Source organism: Hyla sarda, chromosome 6, assembly GCF_029499605.1.
Source record: "Hyla sarda isolate aHylSar1 chromosome 6, aHylSar1.hap1, whole genome shotgun sequence".
NCBI lineage: Eukaryota > Metazoa > Chordata > Amphibia > Anura > Hylidae > Hyla > Hyla sarda.
In genome coordinates, this window is record NC_079194.1 from 231453483 (window position 1) to 231479379 (window position 25897).

Below are 25897 nucleotides of genomic sequence, written 5' to 3' on the forward strand. Positions count from 1 at the left end.
CATCACTGTGTAAATTATCCCTGTACTGTGACATCACTGTTTATTACTCCTGTACTGTGACATCACTGTGTATATTATCACTGTACTGTGATATCACTGTTTATTACTCCTGTACTGTGACATCACTGTGTATATTATCACTGTACTGTGACATCACTGTTTATTATCCCTGTACTGTGACATCACTGTGTATATTATCACTGTACTGTGACATCACTGTTTATTATCCCTGTACTGTGACATCACTGTTTATTATCCCTGTACTGTGACATCACTGTTTATTATCTCTGTACTGTGACATCATTGTTTATTACTCCTGTACTGTGACACCACTGTGTATATTATCCCTGTACTGTGACATCACTGTTTATTACTCCTGTACTGTGACATCACTGTGTATTATCTCTGTACTGTGACATCACTGTGTATATTATTACTGTACTGTGACATCACTGTTTATTACTCCTGTACTGTGACATCACTGTGTATTATCCCTGCACTGTGACATCACTGTGTATATTATCACTGTACTGTGACATCACTGTCTATTATCCTGTACTGTGACATCACTGTGTATATTATCACTGTACTGTGACATCACTATTTATTATCCCTGTACTGTGACATCACTGTTTATTATCCCTGTACTGTGACATCACTGTGTATATTATCCCTGTACTGTGACATCACTGTTTATTATCCCTGTACTGTGACATCACTGTGTATTATCCCTGTACTGTGACATTACTGTGTATTATCCCTGTACTGTGACATTACTGTGTATTATCCCTGTACTGTGACATCACTGTGCAATATCCCTGTACTGTGACATCACTGTGTATTATCCCTGTACTGTGACATTACTGTGTATTATCCCTGTACTGTGACATTACTGTGTATTATCTCTGTACTGTAACATCACTGTGTATATTATCCCTGTACTGTGACATCACTGTGTATATTATCCCTGTACTGTGACATCACTGTGTATTATCCCTGTACTGTGACATCACTGTGTATATTATCCCTGTACTGTGATATCACTGTGTATTATCCCTGTACTGTGACATCACTGTGTATTATCCCTGTACTGTGACATCACTGTGTATATTATCCCTGTACTGTAACATCACTGTGTATTATCCCTGTACTGTGACATCACTGTGTTTATTACCCCTGTACTGTGACATCACTGTGTATATTATCCCTGTACTGTGACATCACTGTGTATATAATCCCTGTACTGTTACATCACTGTGTATATTATCCCTGTACTGTGACATCACTGTGTATATTATCCCTGTACTGTGACGTCACTGTGTATATTATCCCTGTACTGTGACATCACTGTGTATTATCCCTGTACTGTGACATCACTGTGTATATTATCCCTGTACTGTGACATCACTGTGTATATTATCCCTGTACTGTGACATCACTGTGTATATTATCCCTGTACTGTGACATCACTGTGTATATTATCTCTGTACTGTGACATCACTGTGGATTATCTCTGTACTGTGACATCACTGTATATTATCCCTGTACTGTGACATCACTGTGTGTATTATCCCTGTACTGTGACATCACTGTGTATTATCCCTGTACTGTGACATCACTGTGTATTATCCCTGTACTGTGACATCACTGTGTATCATCCCTGTACTGTGACATCACTTTGTGTATTATCCCTGTACTGTGACATCACTGTGTATTATCCCTGTACTGTGACATCACTGTGTATTATCCCTGTACTGTGACATCACTGTGTATTATCCCTGTACTGTGACATCACCGTGTATATTATCCCTGTACTGTGACATCACTGTGTATTATCCCTGTACTGTGACATCACTGTGTGTATTATCCCTGTACTGTGACATCACTGTGTATTATCTCTGTACTGTGACATCACTGTATATTATCCCTGTACTGTGACATCACTGTGTATTATCCCTGTACTGTGACATCACTGTGTATATTATCCCTGTACTGTGACATCACTGTGTATTTTAGCTGTACTGTGACATCACTGTGTATATTATTCCTCTACTGTAACATCACTGTGTATTATCCCTGTACTGTGACATCACTGTGTATATTATCCCTGTACTGTGACATCACTGTGTATTATCCCTGTACTGTGACATCACTGTGTATATTATCCCTGTACTGTGACATCACTGTGTACATCATCCTTGTACTGTGACATCAATGTGTATTATCCCTGTACTGTGACATCACTGTGTATTATCCCTGTACTGTGACATCACTGTATATTATCCCTGTACTGTGACATCACTGTTTATTATCCCTGTACTGTGACATCACTGTGTATTATCCCTGTACTGTGACATTACTGTGTATTATCCCTGTACTGTGACATTACTGTGTATTATCCCTGTACTGTGACATCACTGTGCAATATCCCTGTACTGTGACATCACTGTGTATTATCCCTGTACTGTGACATTACTGTGTATTATCCCTGTACTGTGACATTACTGTGTATTATCTCTGTACTGTAACATCACTGTGTATATGATCCCTGTACTGTGATATCACTGTGTATATTATCCCTGTACTGTGACATCACTGTGTATTATCCCTGTACTGTGACATCACTGTGTATATTATCCCTGTACTGTGATATCACTGTGTATTATCCCTGTACTGTGACATCACTGTGTATTATCCCTGTACTGTGACATCACTGTGTATATTATCCCTGTACTGTAACATCACTGTGTATTATCCCTGTACTGTGACATCACTGTGTTTATTACCCCTGTACTGTGACATCACTGTGTATATTATCCCTGTACTGTGATATCACTGTGTATATTATCCCTGTACTGTGACATCACTGTGTATATTATCCCTGTACTGTGACATCACTGTGTATATTATCCCTGTACTGTGACATCACTGTGTATATTATCCCTGTACTGTGACATCACTGTGTTTATTATCTCTGTACTGTGACATCACTGTGTATTATCCCTGTACTGTGACATCACTGTGTATATTATCCCTGTACTGTGACATCACTGTGTATATTATCCCTGTACTGTGACATCACTGTGTATATTATCCCTGTACTGTGACATCACTGTGTATATTATCCTTGTACTGTGACATCACTGTGTATTATCCCTGTACTGTGACATCACTGTGTATTATCCCTGTACTGTGACATCACTGTATATTATCCCTGTACTGTGATATCACTGTGTATTATCCCTGTACTGTGACATCACTGTGTATTATCCCTGTACTGTGACATCACTGTGTATTATCCCTGTACTGTGACATCACTGTATATTATCCCTGTACTGTGATATCACTGTGTATTATCCCTGTACTGTGACATCACTGTGTATTATCCCTGTACTGTGACATCACTGTGTATTATCCCTGTACTGTGACATCACTGTATATTATCCCTGTACTGTGATATCACTGTATATTATCCCTGTACTGTGATATCACTGTGTATTATCCCTGTACTGTGACATCACTGTGTATTATCCCTGTACTGTGACATCACTGTGTTTATTATCCCTGTACTATGACATCACTGTGTATTATCCCTGTACTGTGACATCACTGTGTATTATCCCTGTACTGTGACATCACTGTATATTATCCCTGTACTGTGACATCACCGTGTATTATCCCTGTACTGTGACATCACTGTGTATTATCCCTGTACTGTGACATCACTGTATATTATCCCTGTACTGTGATATCACTGTGTATTATCCCTGTACTGTGACATCACTGTGTTTATTATCCCTGTACTATGACATCACTGTGTATTATCCCTGTACTGTGACATCACTGTGTATTATCCCTGTACTGTGACATCACTGTATATTATCCCTGTACTGTGATATCACTGTGTATTATCCCTGTACTGTGACATTACTGTGTTTATTATCCCTGTACTATGACATCACTGTGTATTATCCCTGTAATGTGACATCACTGTATATTATCCCTGTACTGTGAGGTCACTTCATATTCAGTATGGTGACTGTATACACATAATAACTGGTGTATGTACAGTGATACTCTCAGCACATCTTGGCCGCTCATATACATAGTGACCGGAATGTCTCCGTCCTGTTATACATTTATGCCAGTGATGATATTATCCTTCGCCCAGCCGGTCACTTATCTCTCTTCCTCACCTCAGAATTCCCCGGAGACCGGTGTTCACGTACGAACTACAGTAACCATAACCCTATACTAATCATGTGATCTCATCAAGGCGACGTCACTTCCGTTCGTTGGTTTCCGGTTTGTACAGCCAGCTGGAGAGAAGATGGCGGTGTCAGGGGAACCTGTCAGGCTGGAGAGAGGTGAGCGGCGGAGGGTAGGCACACAGCTGTGCCGGGTACAGATAGCCATAGCGAATACACTGCGGCTAATGCCTGTGTATGGGCAGAGGCTGAGGGGGTCACAGTGCAAGGGTCATGTCTGGTGTGTCTACTGGTGTGAGGGAGCGGGTCATGTATGGAGGGGTCAGGAGCACCGGATATGCCTTTATTGAATGAACCTGGACGAGTGACCTTCAGCCTGGAGCAATGGATCCCAGATACAGCATCCTCAGTGTCTGGATCAGCAGATCAGCCATAGAGGAGCACGGTCACCTGTCACTGAGGATCCATTATAGAGGAGCCCGGTCACCTGTCACTGAGGATCCATTATAGAGGAGCACGGTCACCTGTCACTGAGGATCCATTATAGCTGAGCCCAGTCACCTGTCACTGAGGATCCATTATAGAGGAGCACGGTCACTTGTCACTGAGGATCCATTATAGAGGAGCCCGGTCACTTGTCACTGAGGATCCATTATAGAGGAGCCTGGTCACCTGTCACTGAGGATCCATTATAGAGGAGCCCGGTCACCTGTCACTGAGGATCCATTATAGAGGAGCCCGGTCACCTGTCACTGAGGATCCATTATAGAGGAGCCAGGTCACCTGTCACTGAGGATCCATTATAGAGGAGCCCGGTCACCTGTCACTGAGGATCCATTATAGAGGAGCACGGTCACCTGTCACTGAGGATCCATTATAGAGGAGCCCGGTCATCTGTCACTGAGGATCATCCATTATAGAGGAGCCCGGTCACCTGTCACTGAGGATTCATTATAGAGGAGCCCGGTCACCTGTCACTGAGGATCCATTATAGAGGAGCACAGTCACCTGTCACTGAGGATCCATTATAGAGGAGCACAGTCACCTGTCACTGAGGATCCATTATAGAGGAGCACGGTCACCTGTCACTGAGGATCCATTATAGAGGAGCACGGTCACCTGTCACTGAGGATCCATTATAGAGGAGCCTGGTCACCTGTCACTGAGGATCCATTATAGAGGAGCCCGGTCATCTGTCACTGAGGATCATCCATTATAGAGGAGCCCGGTCACCTGTCACTGAGGATCCATTATAGAGGAGCCCGGTCACCTGTCACTGAGGATCCATTATAGAGGAGCACAGTCACCTGTCACTGAGGATCCATTATAGAGGAGCACAGTCACCTGTCACTGAGGATCCATTATAGAGGAGCTCAGTCACCTGTCACTGAGGATCCATTATAGAGGAGCACAGTCACCTGTCACTGAGGATCCATTATAGAGGAGCACAGTCACCTGTCACTGAGGATCCATTATAGAGGAGCACAGTCACCTGTCACTGAGGATCCATTATAGAGGAGCACGGTCACCTGTCACTGAGGATCCATTATAGAGGAGCCCGGTCACCTGTCACTGAGGATCCATTATAGAGGAGCCCGGTCATCTGTCACTGAGGATCATCCATTATAGAGGAGCCCAGTCATCTGTCACTGAGGATCCATTATGGAGGAGCCAGGTCACCTGTCACTGAGGATCCATTATAGAGGAGCACGGTCACCTGTCACTGAGGATCCATTATAGAGGAGCACGGTCACCTGTCACTGAGGATCCATTGTAGAGGAGCCCGGTCACCTGTCACTGAGGATCCATTATAGAGGAGCCCGGTCACCTGTCACTGAGGATCCATTATAGAGGAGCACGGTCACCTGTCACTGAGGATCCATTATAGAGGAGCACGGTCACCTGTCACTGAGGATCCATTATAGAGGAGCCCGGTCTCCTGTCACTGAGGATCCATTATAGAGGAGCCCAGTCACCTGTCACTGAGGATCAATTATAGAGGAGCACAGTCACCTGTCACTGAGGATCCATTATAGAGGAGCCCGGTCACCTGTCACTGAGGATCCATTATAGAGGAGCACGGTCACCTGTCACTGAGGATCCATTATAGAGGAGCCCGGTCACCTGTCACTGAGGATCATCCATTATAGAGGAGCCCGGTCTCCTGTCACTGAGGATCCATTATAGAGGAGCACAGTCACCTGTCACTGAGGATCCATTATAGAGGAGCACGGTCACCTGTCACTGAGGATCATCCATTATAGAGGAGCCCGGTCTCCTGTCACTGAGGATCCATTATAGAGGAGCACAGTCACCTGTCACTGAGGATCCATTATAGAGGAGCACGGTCACCTGTCACTGAGGATCATCCATTATAGAGGAGCCCGGTCTCCTGTCACTGAGGATCCATTATAGAGGAGCACAGTCACCTGTCACTGAGGATCCATTATAGAGGAGCACAGTCACCTGTCACTGAGGATCAATTATAGAGGAGCACAGTCACCTGTCACTGAGGATCCATTATAGAGGAGCCCAGTCACCTGTCACTGAGGATCCATTATAGAGGAGCACAGTCACCTGTCACTGAGGATCCATTATAGAGGAGCCCGGTCACCTGTCACTGAGGATCCATTATAGAGGAGCACGGTCACCTGTCACTGAGGATCCATTATAGAGGAGCCCGGTCACCTGTCACTGAGGATCCATTATAGAGGAGCACGGTCACCTGTCACTGAGGATCATCCATTATAGAGGAGCCCGGTCTCCTGTCACTGAGGATCCATTATAGAGGAGCACGGTCACCTGTCACTGAGGATCCATTATAGAGGAGCCCGGTCACTTGTCACTGAGGATCCATTATAGAGGAGCCCGGTCACTTGTCACTGAGGATCCATTATAGAGGAGCCCGGTCACTTGTCACTGAGGATCCATTATAGAGGAGCCCAGTCACCTGTCTCTGAGGATCCATTATAGAGGAGCCCGGTCACCTGTCACTGAGGATTCATTATAGAGGAGCCCGGTCACCTGTTACTGAGGATCCATTATAGAGGAGCCCGGTCACCTGTCACTGAGGATCCATTATAGAGGAGCACGGTCACCTGTAGCTGAGGATCCATTACAGAGGAGCACGGTCACCTGTCACTGAGGATCCATTACAGAGGAGCACAGTCACCTGTCACTGAGGATCCATTACAGAGGAGCACAGTCACATGTCACTGAGGATCCATTACAGAGGAGCACAGTCACATGTCACTGAGGATCCATTATAGAGGATCCCGGTCACCTGTCATTGAGGATCCATTATAGAGGGGCACGGTCACCTGTCACTGAGGATCATCCATTATAAAGGAGCTCTGTCACTGAGGATCACCCATTATAGAGGAGCCTGGTCACCTGTCACTGAGGATCCATTATAGAGGAGCAGGGTTACCTGTCACTGAGGATCCATTATAGAGGAGCCGATCACCTGTCACTGAGGATCCATTATAGAGGAGCCTGGTCACCTGTCACTGAGGATCCATTACAGAGGAGCACAGTCACATGTCACTGAGGATCCATTATAGAGGATCCCGGTCACCTGTCATTGAGGATCCATTATAGAGGGGCACGGTCACCTGTCACTGAGGATCATCCATTATAAAGGAGCTCTGTCACTGAGGATCACCCATTATAGAGGAGCCTGGTCACCTGTCACTGAGGATCCATTATAGAGGAGCAGGGTTACCTGTCACTGAGGATCCATTATAGAGGAGCCGATCACCTGTCACTGAGGATCCATTATAGAGGAGCCTGGTCACCTGTCACTGAGGATCCATTATAGAGGAGTACGGTCACCTGTCACTGAGGATCAATTATAGAGGAGCACAGTCACCTGTCACTGAGGATCCATTATAGAGGAGCCCGGTCACCTGTCACTGATGATCCATTATAGAGGAGCACGGTCACCTGTCACTGAGGATCCATTATAGAGGAGCCCGGTCACCTGTCACTGAGGATCCATTATAGAGGAGCACGGTCACCTGTCACTGAGGATCATCCATTATAGAGGAGCCCGGTCTCCTGTCACTGAGGATCCATTATAGAGGAGCACAGTCACCTGTCACTGAGGATCCATTATAGAGGAGCACAGTCACCTGTCACTGAGGATCCATTATAGAGGAGCCCGGTCACCTGTCACTGAGGATCCATTATAGAGGAGCACGGTCACCTGTCACTGAGGATCCATTATAGAGGAGCCCGGTCACTTGTCACTGAGGATCCATTATAGAGGAGCCCAGTCACCTGTCTCTGAGGATCCATTATAGAGGAGCCCGGTCACCTGTCACTGAGGATTCATTATAGAGGAGCCCGGTCACCTGTTACTGAGGATCCATTATAGAGGAGCCCGGTCACCTGTCACTGAGGATCCATTATAGAGGAGCACGGTCACCTGTAGCTGAGGATCCATTACAGAGGAGCACGGTCACCTGTCACTGAGGATCCATTACAGAGGAGCACAGTCACCTGTTACTGAGGATCCATTACAGAGGAGCACAGTCACATGTCACTGAGGATCCATTATAGAGGAGCCCTGTCACTGAGGATTCCTTATAGAGGAGCCTGGTCACCTGTCACTGAGGATCCATTACAGAGGAGCACAGTCACATGTCACTGAGGATCCATTATAGAGGATCCCGGTCACCTGTCATTGAGGATCCATTATAGAGGGGCACGGTCACCTGTCACTGAGGATCATCCATTATAAAGGAGCTCTGTCACTGAGGATCACCCATTATAGAGGAGCCTGGTCACCTGTCACTGAGGATCCATTATAGAGGAGCAGGGTTACCTGTCACTGAGGATCCATTATAGAGGAGCCGATCACCTGTCACTGAGGATCCATTATAGAGGAGTACGGTCACCTGTCACTGAGGATCCATTATAGAGGAGCACAGTCACCTGTCACTAAGGATCCATTATAGAGAAGCCCGGTCACCTGTCACTGAGGATCCATTATAGAGGAGCACGGTCACCTGTCACTGAGGATCCATTATAGAGGAGCCACCTGTCACTGAGGATCCATTATAGAGGAGCCACCTGTCACTGAGGATCCATTATAGAGGAGCCACCTGTCACTGAGTATCCATTATAGGGGAGCCCGGTCACCTCTATAATGGATCCTTAGTGACAGAAGCCCCAGATCACCTGTCACTGAGGATCTATTATTGTGGAGCCCGGTCACCTGTCACTGAGGATCCATTATTGAGGAGTCAGGTCACCTGTCACTGAGGATCCATTATAGAGGGGCCCCAGATCACCTGTCACTGAGGATCCATTATAGAGGAGCCTGGTCACCTGTCACTGAGGATCCATTATAGAGGAGCTTGGTCACCTGTCACTGAGGATCCATTATAGAGGATCCCGGTCACCTGTCATTGAGGATCCATTATAGAGGAGCCTGGTCACCTGTCACTGAGGATCCATTATAGAGGAGCCTGGTCACCTGTCACTGAGGATCCATTATAGAGGAGCTTGGTCACCTGTCACTGAGGATCCATTATAGAGAAGCCCGGTCACCTGTTACTGAGGATCCATTATAGAGGAGCTTGGTCACCTGTCACTGAGGATCCATTATAGAGGAGCCTGGTCACCTGTCACTGAGGATCCATTATAGCTGAGCACGATCACTTGTCACTGAGGATCCATTATAGAGGAGCCCGGTCACCTGTCACTGAGGATCCATTATAGAGGAGCCTGGTCACCTGTCACTGAGGATCCATTATAGAGGAGCCCGGTCACCTGTCACTGAGGATCCATTATAGCTGAGCACGATCACTTGTCACTGAGGATAGCTGAGCACGATCACTTGTCACTGAGGATCCATTATAGCTGAGCACGATCACTTGTCACTGATAATCTGTTATAACGGAGCTCCATCACCTTTTACTGAGAAAGCATTATACTGGTGTCTGGTCGCCTATCACTATAAGAATCCATTATACCGGAGCCTGACTGGATGAATGTGCCTCACCTATCTGGGAAAGAGATGGCACCAAGAAGACAAGCTGGTGGAGGCAGTATGATCCCTGCATGGCAGTGGTTTTCTCTAAAGGCAGGGGCCTCCTTCAGCAGGATAATGCCTCCTCCGCACTTCATATATTGCTCAGGAATCGTGTGAGGAGCATGACAAAGAGTTCAAGTTGTTGTGTAAGCATCTGTGGGATGTAGTGGGAAAACCATGAAGCCACTAACCCAACCACATACCACAGGTCTCATGAGTGTACAAAGCACAAAGGCCCACTTACCTAGCCACTAGGTCCCCAGATCTGTCTTCTTCCTGCATCTAAGATAAGCACTTGTTGCAGGACCTGCCAATCACTGGCTGAATGGGAGTTGTGGGGGATCCGGGGCTAGGTTAATGTTTTTTTTTTTTTTTGTTTTTTTTTTTCCTCTCTATGTTTCCCTCCTGGATACCCCTTTAAAGTGATGGTGTACACTAGTGATCTGCCATCAGTTTGGAATGGATTACCACTTTTATAGATATCGCTGTGTCTATGGGCAGTTTATCACTGGATAGAAATCCACTGTCAGTTATGCAGCTGGTTTAGTCATAGTGATATTCTCTTGTATCCTCTTTTTTCATGTCCCTGGAAAGTAAAGGAAAGAATCTGTTTTTATTCCTTAGATATCTCAAGGGCCATTGAACTGCTGGAGAAGCTCCAGAGGAGTGGAGAAGTCCCCCCACACAAGCTCCATGCATTGCAGAGAGTCCTGCAGAGTGATTTCTGTACTGCTGTGAGAGAGGTGAGTCTTAAAGGGAATCTGTCGGTTGCTGTCACACATAGTAACTAATCACAGTGTCGGGTAGGGGTTAAATGCACCTTTACGGTCTATTACAAGTGCATATTTTGCTGCAGATTTTTTGCTGCTGATTTTCCTACACATTGATTTCCATGGGTTGGAAAATTAACAGCAGAAAATCGGCAGAAAAATCTGCATCTGTAAACGTACCCTTATGGGTTTTCCTTTAAATCTGCACACATTTGCTTGAGATTGAAGCAAATGAGCAGTAAGTGCCCACAGGGCAGGAGCGATTACCTGGGGTCCAAGTATTTCCATTTCCTACAGCACAGAGACTGTCAAATCATATACAGGAGCAGAAGGCAAGCAGTGATGGGGTGGAAGTGCTGAGCATTATAGGAGCCAGGCCCTGCCCTGTTGGCTCTTGCTTCTCATTTGCATATACTGTATAAGAAAAATCACAAATTTACTCTGCTCTCAAGTCCCAATCTAAAGATAGGATTGTGAACATGTTTTTAACTCCTACCTGGTGCTGTAACAGATACCCTTTAAAGGGGTACTCCACCTCTAGACATCTTATCCCCTATCCAAAGCATAGGGGAGAAGATGCCTGATTGCGGGGTCCCGCAGCTGGGACCCCCACGATCTCTGTGCAGCATCGGCATTCGTTTAGGACTCTGGGGGGTGGGGTCCCGATGTCACGGCCACGCCCCTCATGGTGTCACGCCACCCCCCCTCAATGCAAATCTATTGGAGGGGGCGTGACATGACGACGCCCGCTCCAAGCGTTTGGTACAAAATGTTCCGAACGCTGGCACAGCGGAGTACCCCTTTAAAGAGCGTGTCCAGGATTAAAAGCTCTGCTTTGTTTTTATATCAACAGCCCTTCTTTTGTTCAGTGTGTTTGGCATTGCAGCTTAACTGTACTGCAGCCCAGCACATGACAGGTGGTTCTATTTATTGTGGGGGAGATCTTCAGTTCAGCATGGAGAGACACAGGCCATGCTGGGCAGTACAGTTGCCAAGGCAACGTTACCATGCTTAGTGAAGTTCCGTGTACTAATCCTGGGCTTGCACACAAACTGTATCGCCCCATGTGTGGCCTGCGTCTTTCTGTGCTGGAGCTAAAGATCATTCAGGCCTGAAGCTTGGGACTTGCACTTTAAATGGGACTCTGGTTTGGTCACTCTAGGACTTTAACCCCTTAACGACACAGGACGTATATGTACGTCCTGGCGAGGACGTACATTTACGTCCTATACATAACCGTGAGCATCGGAGCTATGCTCGGATCATGCGCGGCAGGTCCCGGCTGCTGATAGCAGCCAGGGACCCGCTGGTAATGGCCGACATCCGTGATCGCGCGGTTGTCCGCCATTAACACCTCAGAGGCCATGATCAATACAGATCACGACATCTGCAGCGCTTCAGTCACTAAAATGGATGATCGGATCGCACGAAGCACTGCCGCGGAGATCCGTTCAACCAGAACAGCTGCCTTCCACGGGTCTTCTGTTCTGGTCTGATATCAAGCAGACCAGAGCAGAAGATGACCGATAACACTGATTAGTGCTGTGTCCTATACATAGCACTGCTCAGTATTAGCAATCGAATGATTGCTATACCTAGGGGGACTATTAAAGTGTAAAAATAAAAGTAAAAAAAAATAAAAAATTACTAAACATATTTGGTACGGCCGTGTGCGTAAATATCCGAACTATTAAAATATTATGTTAATGATACCGTACAGTGAACGGCATGAACGTTAAAAAAAAGTCCATAACTGCTGCTTTTTTACAACATTTTATTCCCCCCAAAATTTATTAAAAAAAAATGTATTAAAAGTTTTATATAAGCAAATATGGTATCATTAAAAAGTACAGATCAAGGCGCAAAAAATGAGCCCTCATACCGCCGCTTATACGGAAAAATTAAAAAGTTATAGGTCTTCAAAATAGGGGGATTTTAAACGCACTAATTTGGTTAAAAAGTTAGCAATTTTGTTTAAGCGCAACAGTAATAGAAAAGTACGTTATCATGGGTATCATTTTAATCATATTGACCCAAAGAATAAAGAACACTTCATTTTTACTGTAAATTGTACGACGTGAAAACGAAACCTTCCAAAATTTGCAAAATTGCGGTTTTCTTTTTAATTTCCCCACACAAAATGTATGGCGCAACCAAAAAAAATACTATTTATGGTAAAGTGAGTGATGTCATTACAACGGGCAACTGGTTGCGCAAAAAACAAGCCCTCATACTAGTCTGTGGATGAAAACATAAAAGAGTTATGATTTTTTGAAGGAAAAAACGAAAACCTAAAAATATGACTATAGATTGGATGCTTCTAAAGCCCTACATAGCGCAGTAAATTCAGAGTTAATAGTGGGAGTGGATCCTGAACAGAGTGGAGAAAAGTTTTATAAAGGACGTATCTCACTCTAGAGGACCTCCCCTGCACTACATTTTCACTTTATTTTCCCAGTGAAGGGAAATTGAACTCTTCTCACAGATTACAGCTGATCACTGGAGATGTAAACATGTTATTGCCAATGGACCCGTCAAAGAAGTCGGGATTGTCCAAAGTGAGACTCTTGATTTACTTACAGGTCTATGAACATGTTTATGAAACCGTGGACATCAACAGCAGCCCAGAAGTGCGAGCCAATGCCACCGCTAAGGTAAGATAGATGGATATGCTTCTGGTTAGTCACTGCATCCTGTAAACCACCACCAATAATATCCTTTTTACTTATCATAGACTATACTGTCCCACTGAACTGGAAAGTAAAGGAAACCACCTCTTCCTATGTCTTCTTTACTCCTGTAGTGAGGCATCTCTGCCTCTCGTGAATCCATATGTATTGTACACTTGTACCGTATATACTCGAGTATAAGCCGACCCGTATATAAGCCGAGGCCCCTAATTTCACCCCAAAAACCCAGGAAAAGTTATTGACTCGAGTATAAGCCTAGGGTGGGAAATACATCATCCCCCCATGTAATCATCCAGACCCCCGTCATAGCACCCTCATCATCACCCTGTCATCATCACCGCCTGTCATCATCACCGCCTGTCATCATCCCCCCCTGTCATCATCCCACCCCCCCCCTTCATCATCACTGCCTGTCATCATCCCACCCCCCCCTTCATCATCCCACACACCCCTTCATCATCCCCTTGTCATTATTCCACCCCCTCTTCATCATCCCCTTATCATCCCACCCCCCCTTCATCATCCCCTTGGCATTATCCCCCCCCCTTCATCATCCCCTTATCATCCCCCCCCCCCCCCCATCATCATCACACACCCCCTTCATCATCACCACATGTCATCAGCCCCCCACCCCTTCATCATCACCGCTTGTCAATGTCTGATACAGTGGCCTTCAACCTGCGGACCCCCCCCTCTCACCCCCTTTAGTTCTGTACTCACCTCCGCTCGGCGGGACGTTAGGGTGCGCTCGTCCGGGCCATCTGTGCTGCAGGGACCGTCCGGTGCGGAGGGATAGTTGTTCCGGTCTGTCCATCTTCACCGGGGGGGGGGGCCTCTTCTCCGCGCTTCGGGCCCGAAATAGAGACATTGCCTTTACGACGACGCACAGGGACATTACTCATGAACGTCCCTGTGCGTCGTCATCAAGGCAACGTCACTATTCCAGGGTCGGGCCCGAAGCGCGGAGAAGAGGCCCCCCCGGTGAAGATGGACAGACCGGAACAACTATCCCTCCGCACCGGACGGTCCCTGCAGCACAGATGGCTCGGACCAGCGCACCCTAATGTCCCGCCGAGGGGAGGTGAGTACAGAACTAAAGGGGGTGAGAGGGGGGGGGGGCTGGATGATGTCGAAGGCCGCAGTGGTCTTCAACCTGCAGACTTCCAGATGTTTCAAAACTACAACTCCCAGCAAGCCCGGACAGCCGATGGCTGCTCGGGCTTGCTGGGACTTGTAGTTTTGAAACATCTGGAGGTCCGCAGGTTGAAGACCACTGAGGGCGGAGAGTTCACTCGAGTATAAGCCGAGGGGGGGTGTTTTTAGCACGAAAAATCGTGCTGAAAAACTCGGCTCATACTCGAGTATATACGGTATATGTTTTAACAGAATTATGCAATCAATGTACAGTACTCCCTCAAGTTACAATATTAATTGGTTCCAGGACGACCATTGTATGTTGAGACCATAACTCTATGGAAACCTGGTAATTGGTTCTGAAACCCCAAAATGTCACCCAAAAAATAGGAAAATGCGAGGAATAAATGAAAAATAAGTAGATAACTAATATAGATAAAACAAATCCTTACATATAAAAGTAAGAAAAAGCTGCTGGGAGCTGTAATCACTGTCTATGTCAGTGTTTCCCAACCAGGGTGCCTCCAGCTGTTGCAAAATTACAACTCCCAGCTGGGAGTTGTAGTTTTGCAACAGCTGGAGGCACCCTGGTTGGGAAACAATGGTTTAAGTAGAGGACAGGAGCTTCTTCAGGGTCCTATACAGTACACCCAGTGTCTCAAATGGAGCCGCCCCTACTTGGTGTCCAAAGGAGCAGCTAACCCTGGCACAGGTAAAGAGTAGTACAGAACTTGTAGTTCCTCCCTAAACTGTAGGGGGCGCTACCAGACAGCCAGTCAGTGCTTGCACCTCAGTAATACAGGGGTTTTACCAGTGAATGCCCATTCTGATTGGTCGGTTCTTCCAGCCATTGACACGTGTCACAGATCTGGACTGTCCGTAGCATTGTATGTAGAGTCTGGTTTCAAGTAACAATGGTACAGAAAAAATCATTGTATGTTGAAACTATTGTATGTTGAGGCCATTGTAAGTTGAGGGATCACTGTCTAAGGGTATGTCAAAAAAGATGGTGCCCATTTGCTGACTCTATCTTTACATGAGGTAGAGGACTTCTAGTAAGGCTTTGTTAAAGAAGAAAAAGCAAAGATACAGTGTGTAATACTCTTAATTCTCCACTAGATGTCAGTATGGTAGATATATCATGATGGCTCAATCAGTGTAAGGCCTCACATTGCCTTTGGAGTTCTGTCTGCAATCTGGACAGGAGGAGAGGAGTTTAGCGAAGAAAAAAATAGTGTAAGCTCTATATTGTCTCCACTAAAATCCTGTAAAATTACCGGATCACTGATGGACCCCATGCAAGTTCATAGGGGGCTGTCAGGAACCGGCTGTAGCTGTTTGCATCCTTCCCCTTTCAGGGTCAGATCGGCTCATTAAAAAAAAAAAAAGCCTGATGGACCAACTGGTCGGATGCAAATGGCCATGTGAACCTAGCCTAATAGCATTTGGTAAAAGTTAAAGGCAAACTGACAGATGGATTTACCCCTCTAAACCGAATATACAGGTGGTTAGTGTGGGTGATCCAAAGTAAAATTATATATTCCTTACCCCAATCCTTTCACTAACCAGCTTTATATTTACATTAATGGGGTTGGTTTATCTGTCAGTTTCCCTTTAACAGAAAATGCTTATGCCTCTGTATACCTCCTGTCTGTGTGTAGATCAGTGTTTTACAACCAGGGTGCCTCCAGCTGTTGAAAAACTATAACTCTTAGAATGCCAGACAGCTGTCTGGGCATGCTGGGAATTGTAGTTTTTCAACAGCTGGAGGCACACTGGCTTAAAAACACATATATACACATACGTGTGTGTTGTTTGGTAGTGGCTGCAGCTACTCTAGTGACATCTAGTGGTCAACAGCAGGTAGCAGTTAAAATAGCTTTGCCACAAGTAATCATTATGTTACATTTTTGCTTAGATGGTTGGGTCCTGCTTGCAGGTGACATGTTTTTTTTTTTTTTTCTTATTGTTAATGTAACCAGTTACATGACAAACTGTTTCTCTGCTGATCTTAAAAGTACAATAGCTTCAAAACATAGCCCTGGCCTGTTTACCATGTGATTCATGACATGGTGTACAATTCTATATGTGAACAACACATGAGACCTCATGTCAGGAGAATCACAGCAGTGCAGTCACGGTACCACTCCAGGAATTGGGTTTATAAGGGGAAAAATAAAAAGTAAATTATAAATGTAAGTGCAAAATAAGTGTTATATGCCGGTGTTAATATGCTATTGTATGTTAATGTTCATTCTGTCAGTGTGAACCTTGATACAGCGTTGTGCACTCCTCTGTGTCATATGAAGGTTTCCTCTCTCCTAGGCTACAGTTGCTGCTTTTGCTGCCAGTGAAGGACATTCTCACCCGAGGGTTGTTGAACTTCCTAAAACAGAAGAAGGACTTGGATTCAACATAATGGGAGGAAAAGAGCAAAACTCCCCCATCTATATTTCTCGTATCATCCCTGGTGGAATAGCAGATAGACATGGCAGTCTGAAGCGCGGGGACCAGCTGCTCTCTGTTAATGGAGTGGTAAGGGTCATCATGAATCTGTATAGAATTCATAGTTACGTACTTGTTAAGGTTAAAGACCAGAGTCAACCTATATCCCTACTGTGTCCCTACTGTGTTCATCCAGTGGATGGCAAAAAACCCTTATGAGGCTGACACCAATTGCCCCATACTAGGGAAAAATTCCTTCCTGACTTAAAAATAAATCCCTGGATCAAAGTTCTGTCCCTACAAATCTAGTATCCATAACCTGTAATGTTATTACTCTCTAGAAATGCGTCCCCAGCCTGCATGAGTTCACCATGACCACCTCTTCTGGCAGAAAATTTCACAGTCTCGCTGCTCTTACAGTAAAAAAGCCCCATCAGTTTTTGTGTAGAAGCCTTCTTTTTACAAAACGTAGAGGATGCCCCCTTATTATAGATACAGTCCTGGGTATAAATAGATCATGGGAGAGATCTCTGTACTGCTCCCTGATATATTTATACAAAGCTATTTGTCTGGGTTTACCCTCATCTACCGCTTCTCAGTCTAAACCTTTAACCTATCCAGATCCATTTGTAACAGTGCACTGTCCTCTATTGTGTTAACCATTTCACAGAGCTTAGTATCATCTGCATAGATTGATATTTTACTATATAATCCCTCTACAAGGTCATAAAAAAATGTATAAAAAAAGAATAAGACCCAAAACTGACCCCTGTTCTACCCCACTAGTAACAGTCACCCAATCAGAGTATTGATTATTAACCCCTTCAGGACATCAGGGTTTTTCATTTTTGCTGTTTTGTTTTTTCCACCTCACCTTCTAAAAATCATAATGCTTTCAATTTTCCACCTACAGACCCATATGAAGGCTTGTTTTTTGCACCACCAATTTTACTTTGTAATGACATCAATAATTTCACCACAAAATCTACGGCGAAAAAAACGTTGTTTTGATAGGACTTTTTGATCGCTTTTTATACATTTTTTTTAGGGTATCTTTTTATACTTTTTTTTTTTTTGGTTGTTTTTTTATTTTTATGCATACGCCATTGACTGTGTGGTTATATTTTTATAGTTTGGACATTTCCACACACAGCGATACGCCTTTGTTTTTTTTTATTTTTTGTTTACATTTATTTATTTAGGGAAGGGGTCCCATTTATTACTTTTTTTTTCTTCTTCACTATTTTATAGTCCCCACAGGGTACTATTATATGCAATCTTTAGGTTGCATACACTGTTCAGTGCTATGCCATAGGATAGCATTGATCAGTTATCGGTGCTTGATTGCGCCAGGCTGCCACCAGCGAGGAGGCAGGTAAGGGTCCCGTTGTCCCCTCAACTGATCGGGACACCACACTTTTACTGCGGTAGCATAGCATTGAACAATGTTTGCAATCAGAAGATTGCATGTAATAGTCCCCTATAGGGACCATAAAATTGTGTAAAAAATTAATGTGAATTAACCCCTTCCCTAATAAAAGCTTGAATCACTCCCCTTTTCCCATAAAAAAAAAAAAAATTAATAAATGGAAACAAATATAAACATGTGGTATTGCCGCGTGCGTAAATGTCCAAACTAGAATAATATAACGTTAATTAAACCGCATGGTCAATGGTGTACAAAAATTCCAAAGTCTAAAATTGTGTATTTTTGGTCACTTTGTATACCCTTAAAAAATTGTATAAGAAGGGATCAAAAAGTCCCATTAAAACAAAAAATGGTACCCCGTTTACGGAGAAATAAAACCATTTAAACCCCTTAAGGACTCAGGGCGTACATGTACATCCTGAGTCCGCTCCCGTTCTATAACGCGGGGCCACAGCCTGGACCCGTGGCTAATAGCGCTCGCCATTGATCGCGGTGCCGCGCGCTATTAACCCTTTAGAAGCGGTGTTTAAAGTTGAACGCTGTGTCTAAAGTGAAAGTAAAACGTGCCGCGGCGAAATCGCGGCATCCCAAACAGCTGTAGGACACAAGGAGAGTGCCCTTACCTGCCTCCTGGTGTCTGATCACCGAATGACTGCTCAGTGCCTGAGATCCAGGCATGAGCAGTCAAGCGGCAGAATCATTGATTTGGATGAGAAACCATTGATCAATGTAAAAGATCAGTGTGTGCAGTGTTATAGGTCCCTATGGGAGCTATAACACTGCAAAAAAAAGTGAAATAAAAATAACCCCTTCCCTAATAAGTTTGAATCACCCCCCTTTTCCCATAAAAAAAACTGTGTAAATAAAAATAAACATATGTGGTATTGCCGCGTGCGGAAATGTCCAAATTATAAAAATATATTGTTAATTAAACTGCACGGTCAATGGCGTATGCGCAAAAAATTCCAAAGTCCAAAATAGCGTATTTTTGGTCACTTTTTATAGCATGAAAAAACGAATAAAGAGCGATCAAAAAATCCTATCAATACAAAAATGGTACCGCCAGAAACCTTCAGATCACGGCGTAAAAAATGAGCCGTCATACAGTCCAAACGCAGAAAAATTAAAAAGTTATAGGGGTCAGACGATAACAATTTTAAACGAATACATTTTCCTCCATGTAGTTATGATTTTTTTCAGAAGTACAACAAAATCAACCCTATATAAGTAGGGTATCATTTTAATTGTATGGACCTACAGAATAAAGATAAGTTGTCATTTTTACCGAAAAATGCACTGCATAGAAACGGAAGCCCCCAAAATTTAAAAAAATGACATTTTCTTCAATTTTGTTGCACAATGAATTTTTTTTTCCGTTTTGCTGTGGATTTTTTGGTAAAATGACTAATGTCACTGCAAAGTAGAATTGGTGGCACAAAAAGTAAGCCATAATATGGAATTTTATGTGCAAAATTGAAAGGGTTATGATTTTTAGAAGGTGATGAGGAAAAAATGAAAATGCAAAAATGGAAAAACGCTGAGTCCTTAAGCGGTTAAGGGGGTAAACATACTAATTTTGGTGCATGTAGTTATAATTTTTTTGAGTAATAAAATGAAACCTATATAAATTAGGTATCCTTGTAACCGTATGGACCTACAGAGTAAAGAAAAGGTGTCATTTTCACTGAGAAGTGCGTAGAAACGGAAGCCCCTGAAAGTTACAAAATGGGGGGGGGGGGGTTACGTTTCAATTTTGCCCTACAATAGTTTTTTTCTGGTTTTGCTGTAGATTTTGTGGTGAAATGACTGATGTCATTGCATAGTAAAATTGGTGGCGCAAAAAACAAGCCCTCATATGGGTCTGTAGGTGGAAAATTTGAAATGCTATGGTTTTTAGAAGGTGAGGAGGAAAAACCAAAAGTGCAAAAATAAGAAAACCCGTGGTGCTGAAGGGGTTAATACCCACCCTCTGTTTCCTATTACTGAGCCAATTATTAGCCTTGATATCACCTAGGAACAAGTATTTCACCCGACCTCAGTCTTCTTATGTGTGATTCTGTGTGGTTTATGGGTAGTGTATGTGTGATCTCAGTGGGTAAACGTTCCAAGCATTCACCTTCCCCCCTCCAGACCAGACCGCTGCTCATTTATCTGTTTGCATAGCACTGCTCATATCCCAGACATACAGGAACTTCTCAATATAGATCACGGTATCTGCAGCAGTGGGGGACTCGTAATTGCCAATCTAATTGCCCGTGGCACAGCCTGCAAATATCAGATCAGGCAAGATGGCGACGGAGGTCCCCTCACCAGCCTCCGCCGCTCTCCCCGGGTCTTCTTCTCTAGTCTGACATCGAGCAGACCAGAGCAGAAGATCGCCAATAATACTGATCAGTGCTATGCCTATGCATAGCACTGAACAGAATTAGCAATCTGATAATTGCTATAGATAGTCCCCTATAGGGACATAAAAAGTCTAAAATAAGTGTGCAAAAAAAGTTTTTAATTTTTTTTAAAAAGTCCCTTCCCCCCACAAAAATGTAATTGCCAATTTTGCTCATAAAAGTGTAAAAAAAAAAAAAAAAAAAAACATTTACAGAGGTATCTAAATTTCTGTAAGTGTCTAAACTATCAAAACATAGTGTGAATTATCCTATAGTGAACGGCTTTAAAAAAAGAAAATAAAGTCACATCACATTCCCCCAAAAATTAATCGTCACATATATGCAAAAAATGGTATTAAAAAAAATACAGATCACAAATGAGCCCCATATACAGAAAAATTTGAACGTTATTGGTTTTCAAAATAGGGCAATTTTTTTTTTTTAAAGCAGTACAAAAATAGAAAAGTATGTAATCATGGGTGTCATTTTAATTGTATTGACCCACAGAATAAAAATGTCATTTGTACTATAAAGTGTACAGCGTGAAAACGAAGTCCTCCAAAATTTGCTAAATTTTGGTTATCTTTTCAATTTTCTCATCAAATTCTAACTTTTTGGGTTCGTCGTACATTGTATAGTAAAATTAGTGATGTCATTACAAAGTACAATTGGATGCACGCAAAAACAAGCCCTCACATGGGTCTGTGGAAGAAAATATAAAATAGTTATGGCTCTTAGAAGGCGAGAAGGAAAAGAACTAAATTGGCTGTGTCCTTAAAGGAGTATTCCAGGCAAAACCTTTTTTTTATAAATCAACTGGCTCCGGAAAGATAAACAGATTTGTAAATTACTTCTATTAAAAAATCTTAATCCTTCCAATAGTTATTAGCTTCTGAAGTTTTCTGTCTAACTGCTCAATGATGATGTCACGTCCCGGGAGCTGTGCATGATGGGAGAATATCCCCATAGGAACTGCACAGCTCCCGGGACGTGAGTCATCAGAGAGCAGTTAGACAGAAAACAACAACTCAACTTCAGAAGCTAATAACTATTGGAAGGATTAAGATTTTTTTAATAAAAGTAATTTACAAATCTGTTTAACTTTCCGGAGCCAGTTGATATATAAAAAAAGTTTTGGCCTGGAATACCCCTTTAAAGAGTACTAGTATCGTGATCTTGTTAAATTTTATAATCCTTCCAGTTCACTGCCGCCATCATGATAAACCACCCCCTGTCTTTTTTTTATAATTTTTTTGTTTTCTACCTTGATATTGCTCTGTATTTTCTGCTCAGTCTGTCAGATTCACAGACTGGGAAGGGGCGTTCCCCAGCAGGCGTGACATCATCTGAAGCCATACAGGTGTAAACTTCCTCCCTCACTCTGCTTCACACAGCCCAGAGTAGTTCAGTGTATGAGATGAGCTATGATTGGCTAAGGCTGCACTCATACCCCTCAGCACTCCAGACTGCATTTCCTGATTTTGAACTTCTGCCAGGCCAGCAGGAGTCCAAAGTCCGTGCAAGAAATAGGGGGAAATGTGCTCTGGACAAGTAGGGAGCCTTTTTTTTTTATTTTTTTTTTTTTTTTTTTTTTTAAACGCAAATAAAACATAGAAAACTTCATTTTTTTTTTTTAAGTACATTAGAAAGATTTTTTTATTTACCATAAAGAGTGCAATAGCAAAAATTTGTTTTAATGAGTGTCCATTTAAGGCAAAAATGGGCTGTGTCCTTAAGGGGTTAAAGGTATTCCCCACATTGGACAATTCTCTCTTGCAAGAAGTGATAAGCAGATCGTAAAGCATCCCTCAGCGATCAGATGTCATATTTGAAGAAAGAGGGCAGTAAAGCCAGGTTCACGTGAGTGGATTCCGTTTTGAAATTGCGCTTGGAAATTTCGGTGCAGCAGAATCCCGTTGTTGGCAATAGGATTCCACTGCACAGTGCATACTATGGATATTCCAGCACTAAAATTCCACCACCAAAAGAAAGGACTTGTCCAGTCTTTAGGCGGAATGTGCTCTGCAGACATTGCCGTCTATTGGGACGGCAATATCCGTGCGGTCCTAGAGCCTTCTGATCCAGTCGGTACTAGCTGGACTCGGAAGTTCCGGACAGAAAACTTGAAAACCTCCATTAACTATAATTTTTCTGTTGTGCTGTAGATTTTATGGTAAAATAAAAAGTCATTACAAAGTTCATTTGGTTGTGCAAAAAACAAGCCCTCATATGGGTCTGTAGCTCATAAAATAAGAGTTATGACTCTTAGAAGGCAAGGAGGAAAAAATGAAAACACAAAACTGAAAATTTCCTGTGTCCTCAAATGGGCACTGTCAGATACAAAAACTTTTAATATGTTGTACATCTTAGCAAAACATGAACCTTTCTAATATACTTCATAAGAAAATGTGATTTCCTTTTTATAGAAATGTTATTTCCTTCTGATAGTACTCCTCGGTGCGCTCTCCTGTCTGATAGCACTCCTCTGTGCTCTCTCCTGTCTGATAGGACTCCTCGGTGCGCTCTCCTGTCTGATAGGACTCCTCTGTGCTGTCTCCTGTCTTATAGTACTCCTCTGTGCTCTCTCCTGTCTGATAGCACTCCTCTGTGCTCTCCCCTGTCTGATAGCACTCCTCTGTGCTCTCTCCTGTCTGATAGCACTCCTCTGTGCTCTCTCCTATTTGATAGTACTCCTCTGTGCTCTCCCCTGTCTGATAGCACTCCTTGGTTCGCTCTCCTGTCTGATAGCACTCCTCTGTGCTCTCTCCTGTCTGATAGGACTCCTCGGTGCGCTCTCCTGTCTGATAGGACTCCTCTGTGCTGTCTCCTGTCTTATAGTACTCCTTTGTGCTCTCTCCTGTCTGATAGCGCTCCTCTGTGCTCTCCCCTGTCTGATAGCACTCCTCTGTGCTCTCTCCTGTCTGATAGTACTCCTCTGTGCTCTCTCCTATTTGATAGTACTCCTCTGTGCTCTCCCCTGTCTGATAGCACTCTTCGGTTCGCTCTCCTGTCTGATAGTATTCCTCTGTGCTCTCTCCTGTCTGATAGCACTCCTCGGTGCGCTCTCCTGTCTGATAGGACTCCTCTGTGCTGTCTCCTGTCTTATAGTACTCCTCTGTGCTCTCTCCTGTCTGATAGCGCTCCTCTGTGCTCTCTCCTGTCTGATAGCACTCCTCTGTGCTCTCTCTGGTCCTATCAGACAACACAGAGGAGTGGTAGCTGCCCTGTTTATTACACAGAAGTACATTGGTTTTTACATTTGACAAAAAGGGGAGGTTAGAGATCACGTCAAAATGATCATGTTATATTTTGATTGGCTATTTGAGTATTGCGTACCTATATATATTAGCATATTAAACATTCATTTCTTTCTTGGCCGTAGTTCACTGATGTGGTCATCCCTCTATTCTGCCGGAAAATTCCGGATTTCTCTGTCTTTCTGCACAGTCTATATCTCTCCAAATGTTTTGTCTTCCAACTTTCAGCCTCTTCTTATCTCACTTCTTCTGGCCTCATCCCAAAGTCCTCATCTTAGTGACAAGCAAATAGCAAACTGATATATAGGTTAAGGGTAGGTAACAAATATATTTCTGCAGCATTAGCAATGGCATATAAGTATTAATATATTCATCAGTCATCAGAATCCTTTTAATCAATTTCAGCAGTACAACATATAAAAAGTTTTTGCTTCTGACAGTGTCCATTTAAGGGGTTAAACATTTGATAGCGATGGACTATGCAGTGTAACACTAATGTTTGTCTCCTGTGCAGAGTGTGGAAGGCGAGCATCACGAGAAAGCAGTCGAGCTCCTGAAAGCTGCCCAAGGAAAGGTTAAGCTGGTGGTCCGGTACACCCCTCGTGTCCTGGAGGAAATGGAGTCGCGCTTCGAAAAAATGAGATCGGCGAAACGCAGGCAGCAAAACTAAGGAGAAAGCACAATATGCACACAAGACACAAACTGTTCTGTATCACTGTAGAATAAATGACGTTCCCCTGTGAACTGCCAATACAGTGCACGTTCTAGGTTCAGTGCTGCAGCCGAGAATCCAGAACCATACAGAAGCTACAGGAATGTTCACACGTTTACAGGGCAGTTTTTAATTACCCGCGTTTTTTAAAAGGTAAACAACATATAAAAAAAAAAAAGCATTTATAATATGGGGATGTAAGAAAAAACTGTGCTTTTCCTCAATGTACTCGACAACCAATCATATTCGGTTTTATTTGGGGAGGCACCATGGAGGATGTTCTGGGGGCACAGGATGACTTTGAATCTTGTATATTAGCAGGTTTGTAGATGCCATAACTAGAAGCCATGTCTTACTACAGACAGATGCATATCCATACTTTACCATTATGTGGTGTTTTCTATATCCCCTCTAATACCATCTAAAGGCCTAGGGAGAACAAGCATTGTTCATGGGAGCCATAGACTGTTCCCATTCTTCTTTCTTGTTTTTATCCGCTACTGACCGAATGTGGGGATATGTACATAACTAAAGATATATATATATATATATATATATATATATATACATACATACGTGTGTGTGTGTATATGTATATATATATATATATATATATATATATATATATATATATACACACACACATATATTCTGCCCATACAATACAATTTGTTGAAACATTGTTTCCCTTTAAAGGGGTACTCCATTCCTAGACATTCCTTTTCCCTATCCAAATAGCACCCCGGTATTCTGAACATTTATGCTCTTAACACCGGCTGTGGTAGGCTTTGGAGTGGCTGTGGTGGTCACACCCCCTCCATTTATGTC

General features: G+C 43.6%; 1 protein-coding gene and 1 long non-coding RNA gene across 2 annotated transcripts in view; one reads left to right on the forward strand and one right to left on the reverse strand.

Annotated features, from left to right (window-relative positions):
* Positions 1 to 4290, reverse strand: part of LOC130276804 (uncharacterized) — a 45483-nt gene extending 41193 nt beyond the window's left edge. Inside the window, exon 1 of the long non-coding RNA XR_008845250.1 lies at positions 4197 to 4290. This is a non-coding gene — a long non-coding RNA (uncharacterized LOC130276804). The remainder of the gene's footprint in view (positions 1 to 4196) is intronic.
* LIN7C (lin-7 homolog C, crumbs cell polarity complex component) lies at positions 4228 to 25287 on the forward strand. Its single transcript, XM_056526689.1, has 5 exons — positions 4228 to 4367; positions 10873 to 10991; positions 13601 to 13672; positions 17168 to 17377; positions 24872 to 25287. Exons 1-5 carry the CDS (start codon positions 4331 to 4333, stop codon positions 25025 to 25027), a joined length of 594 nt encoding a protein of 197 aa, XP_056382664.1. The 5' UTR covers positions 4228 to 4330; the 3' UTR covers positions 25028 to 25287.
* Positions 25288 to 25897: the final 610 nt, after the last annotated feature.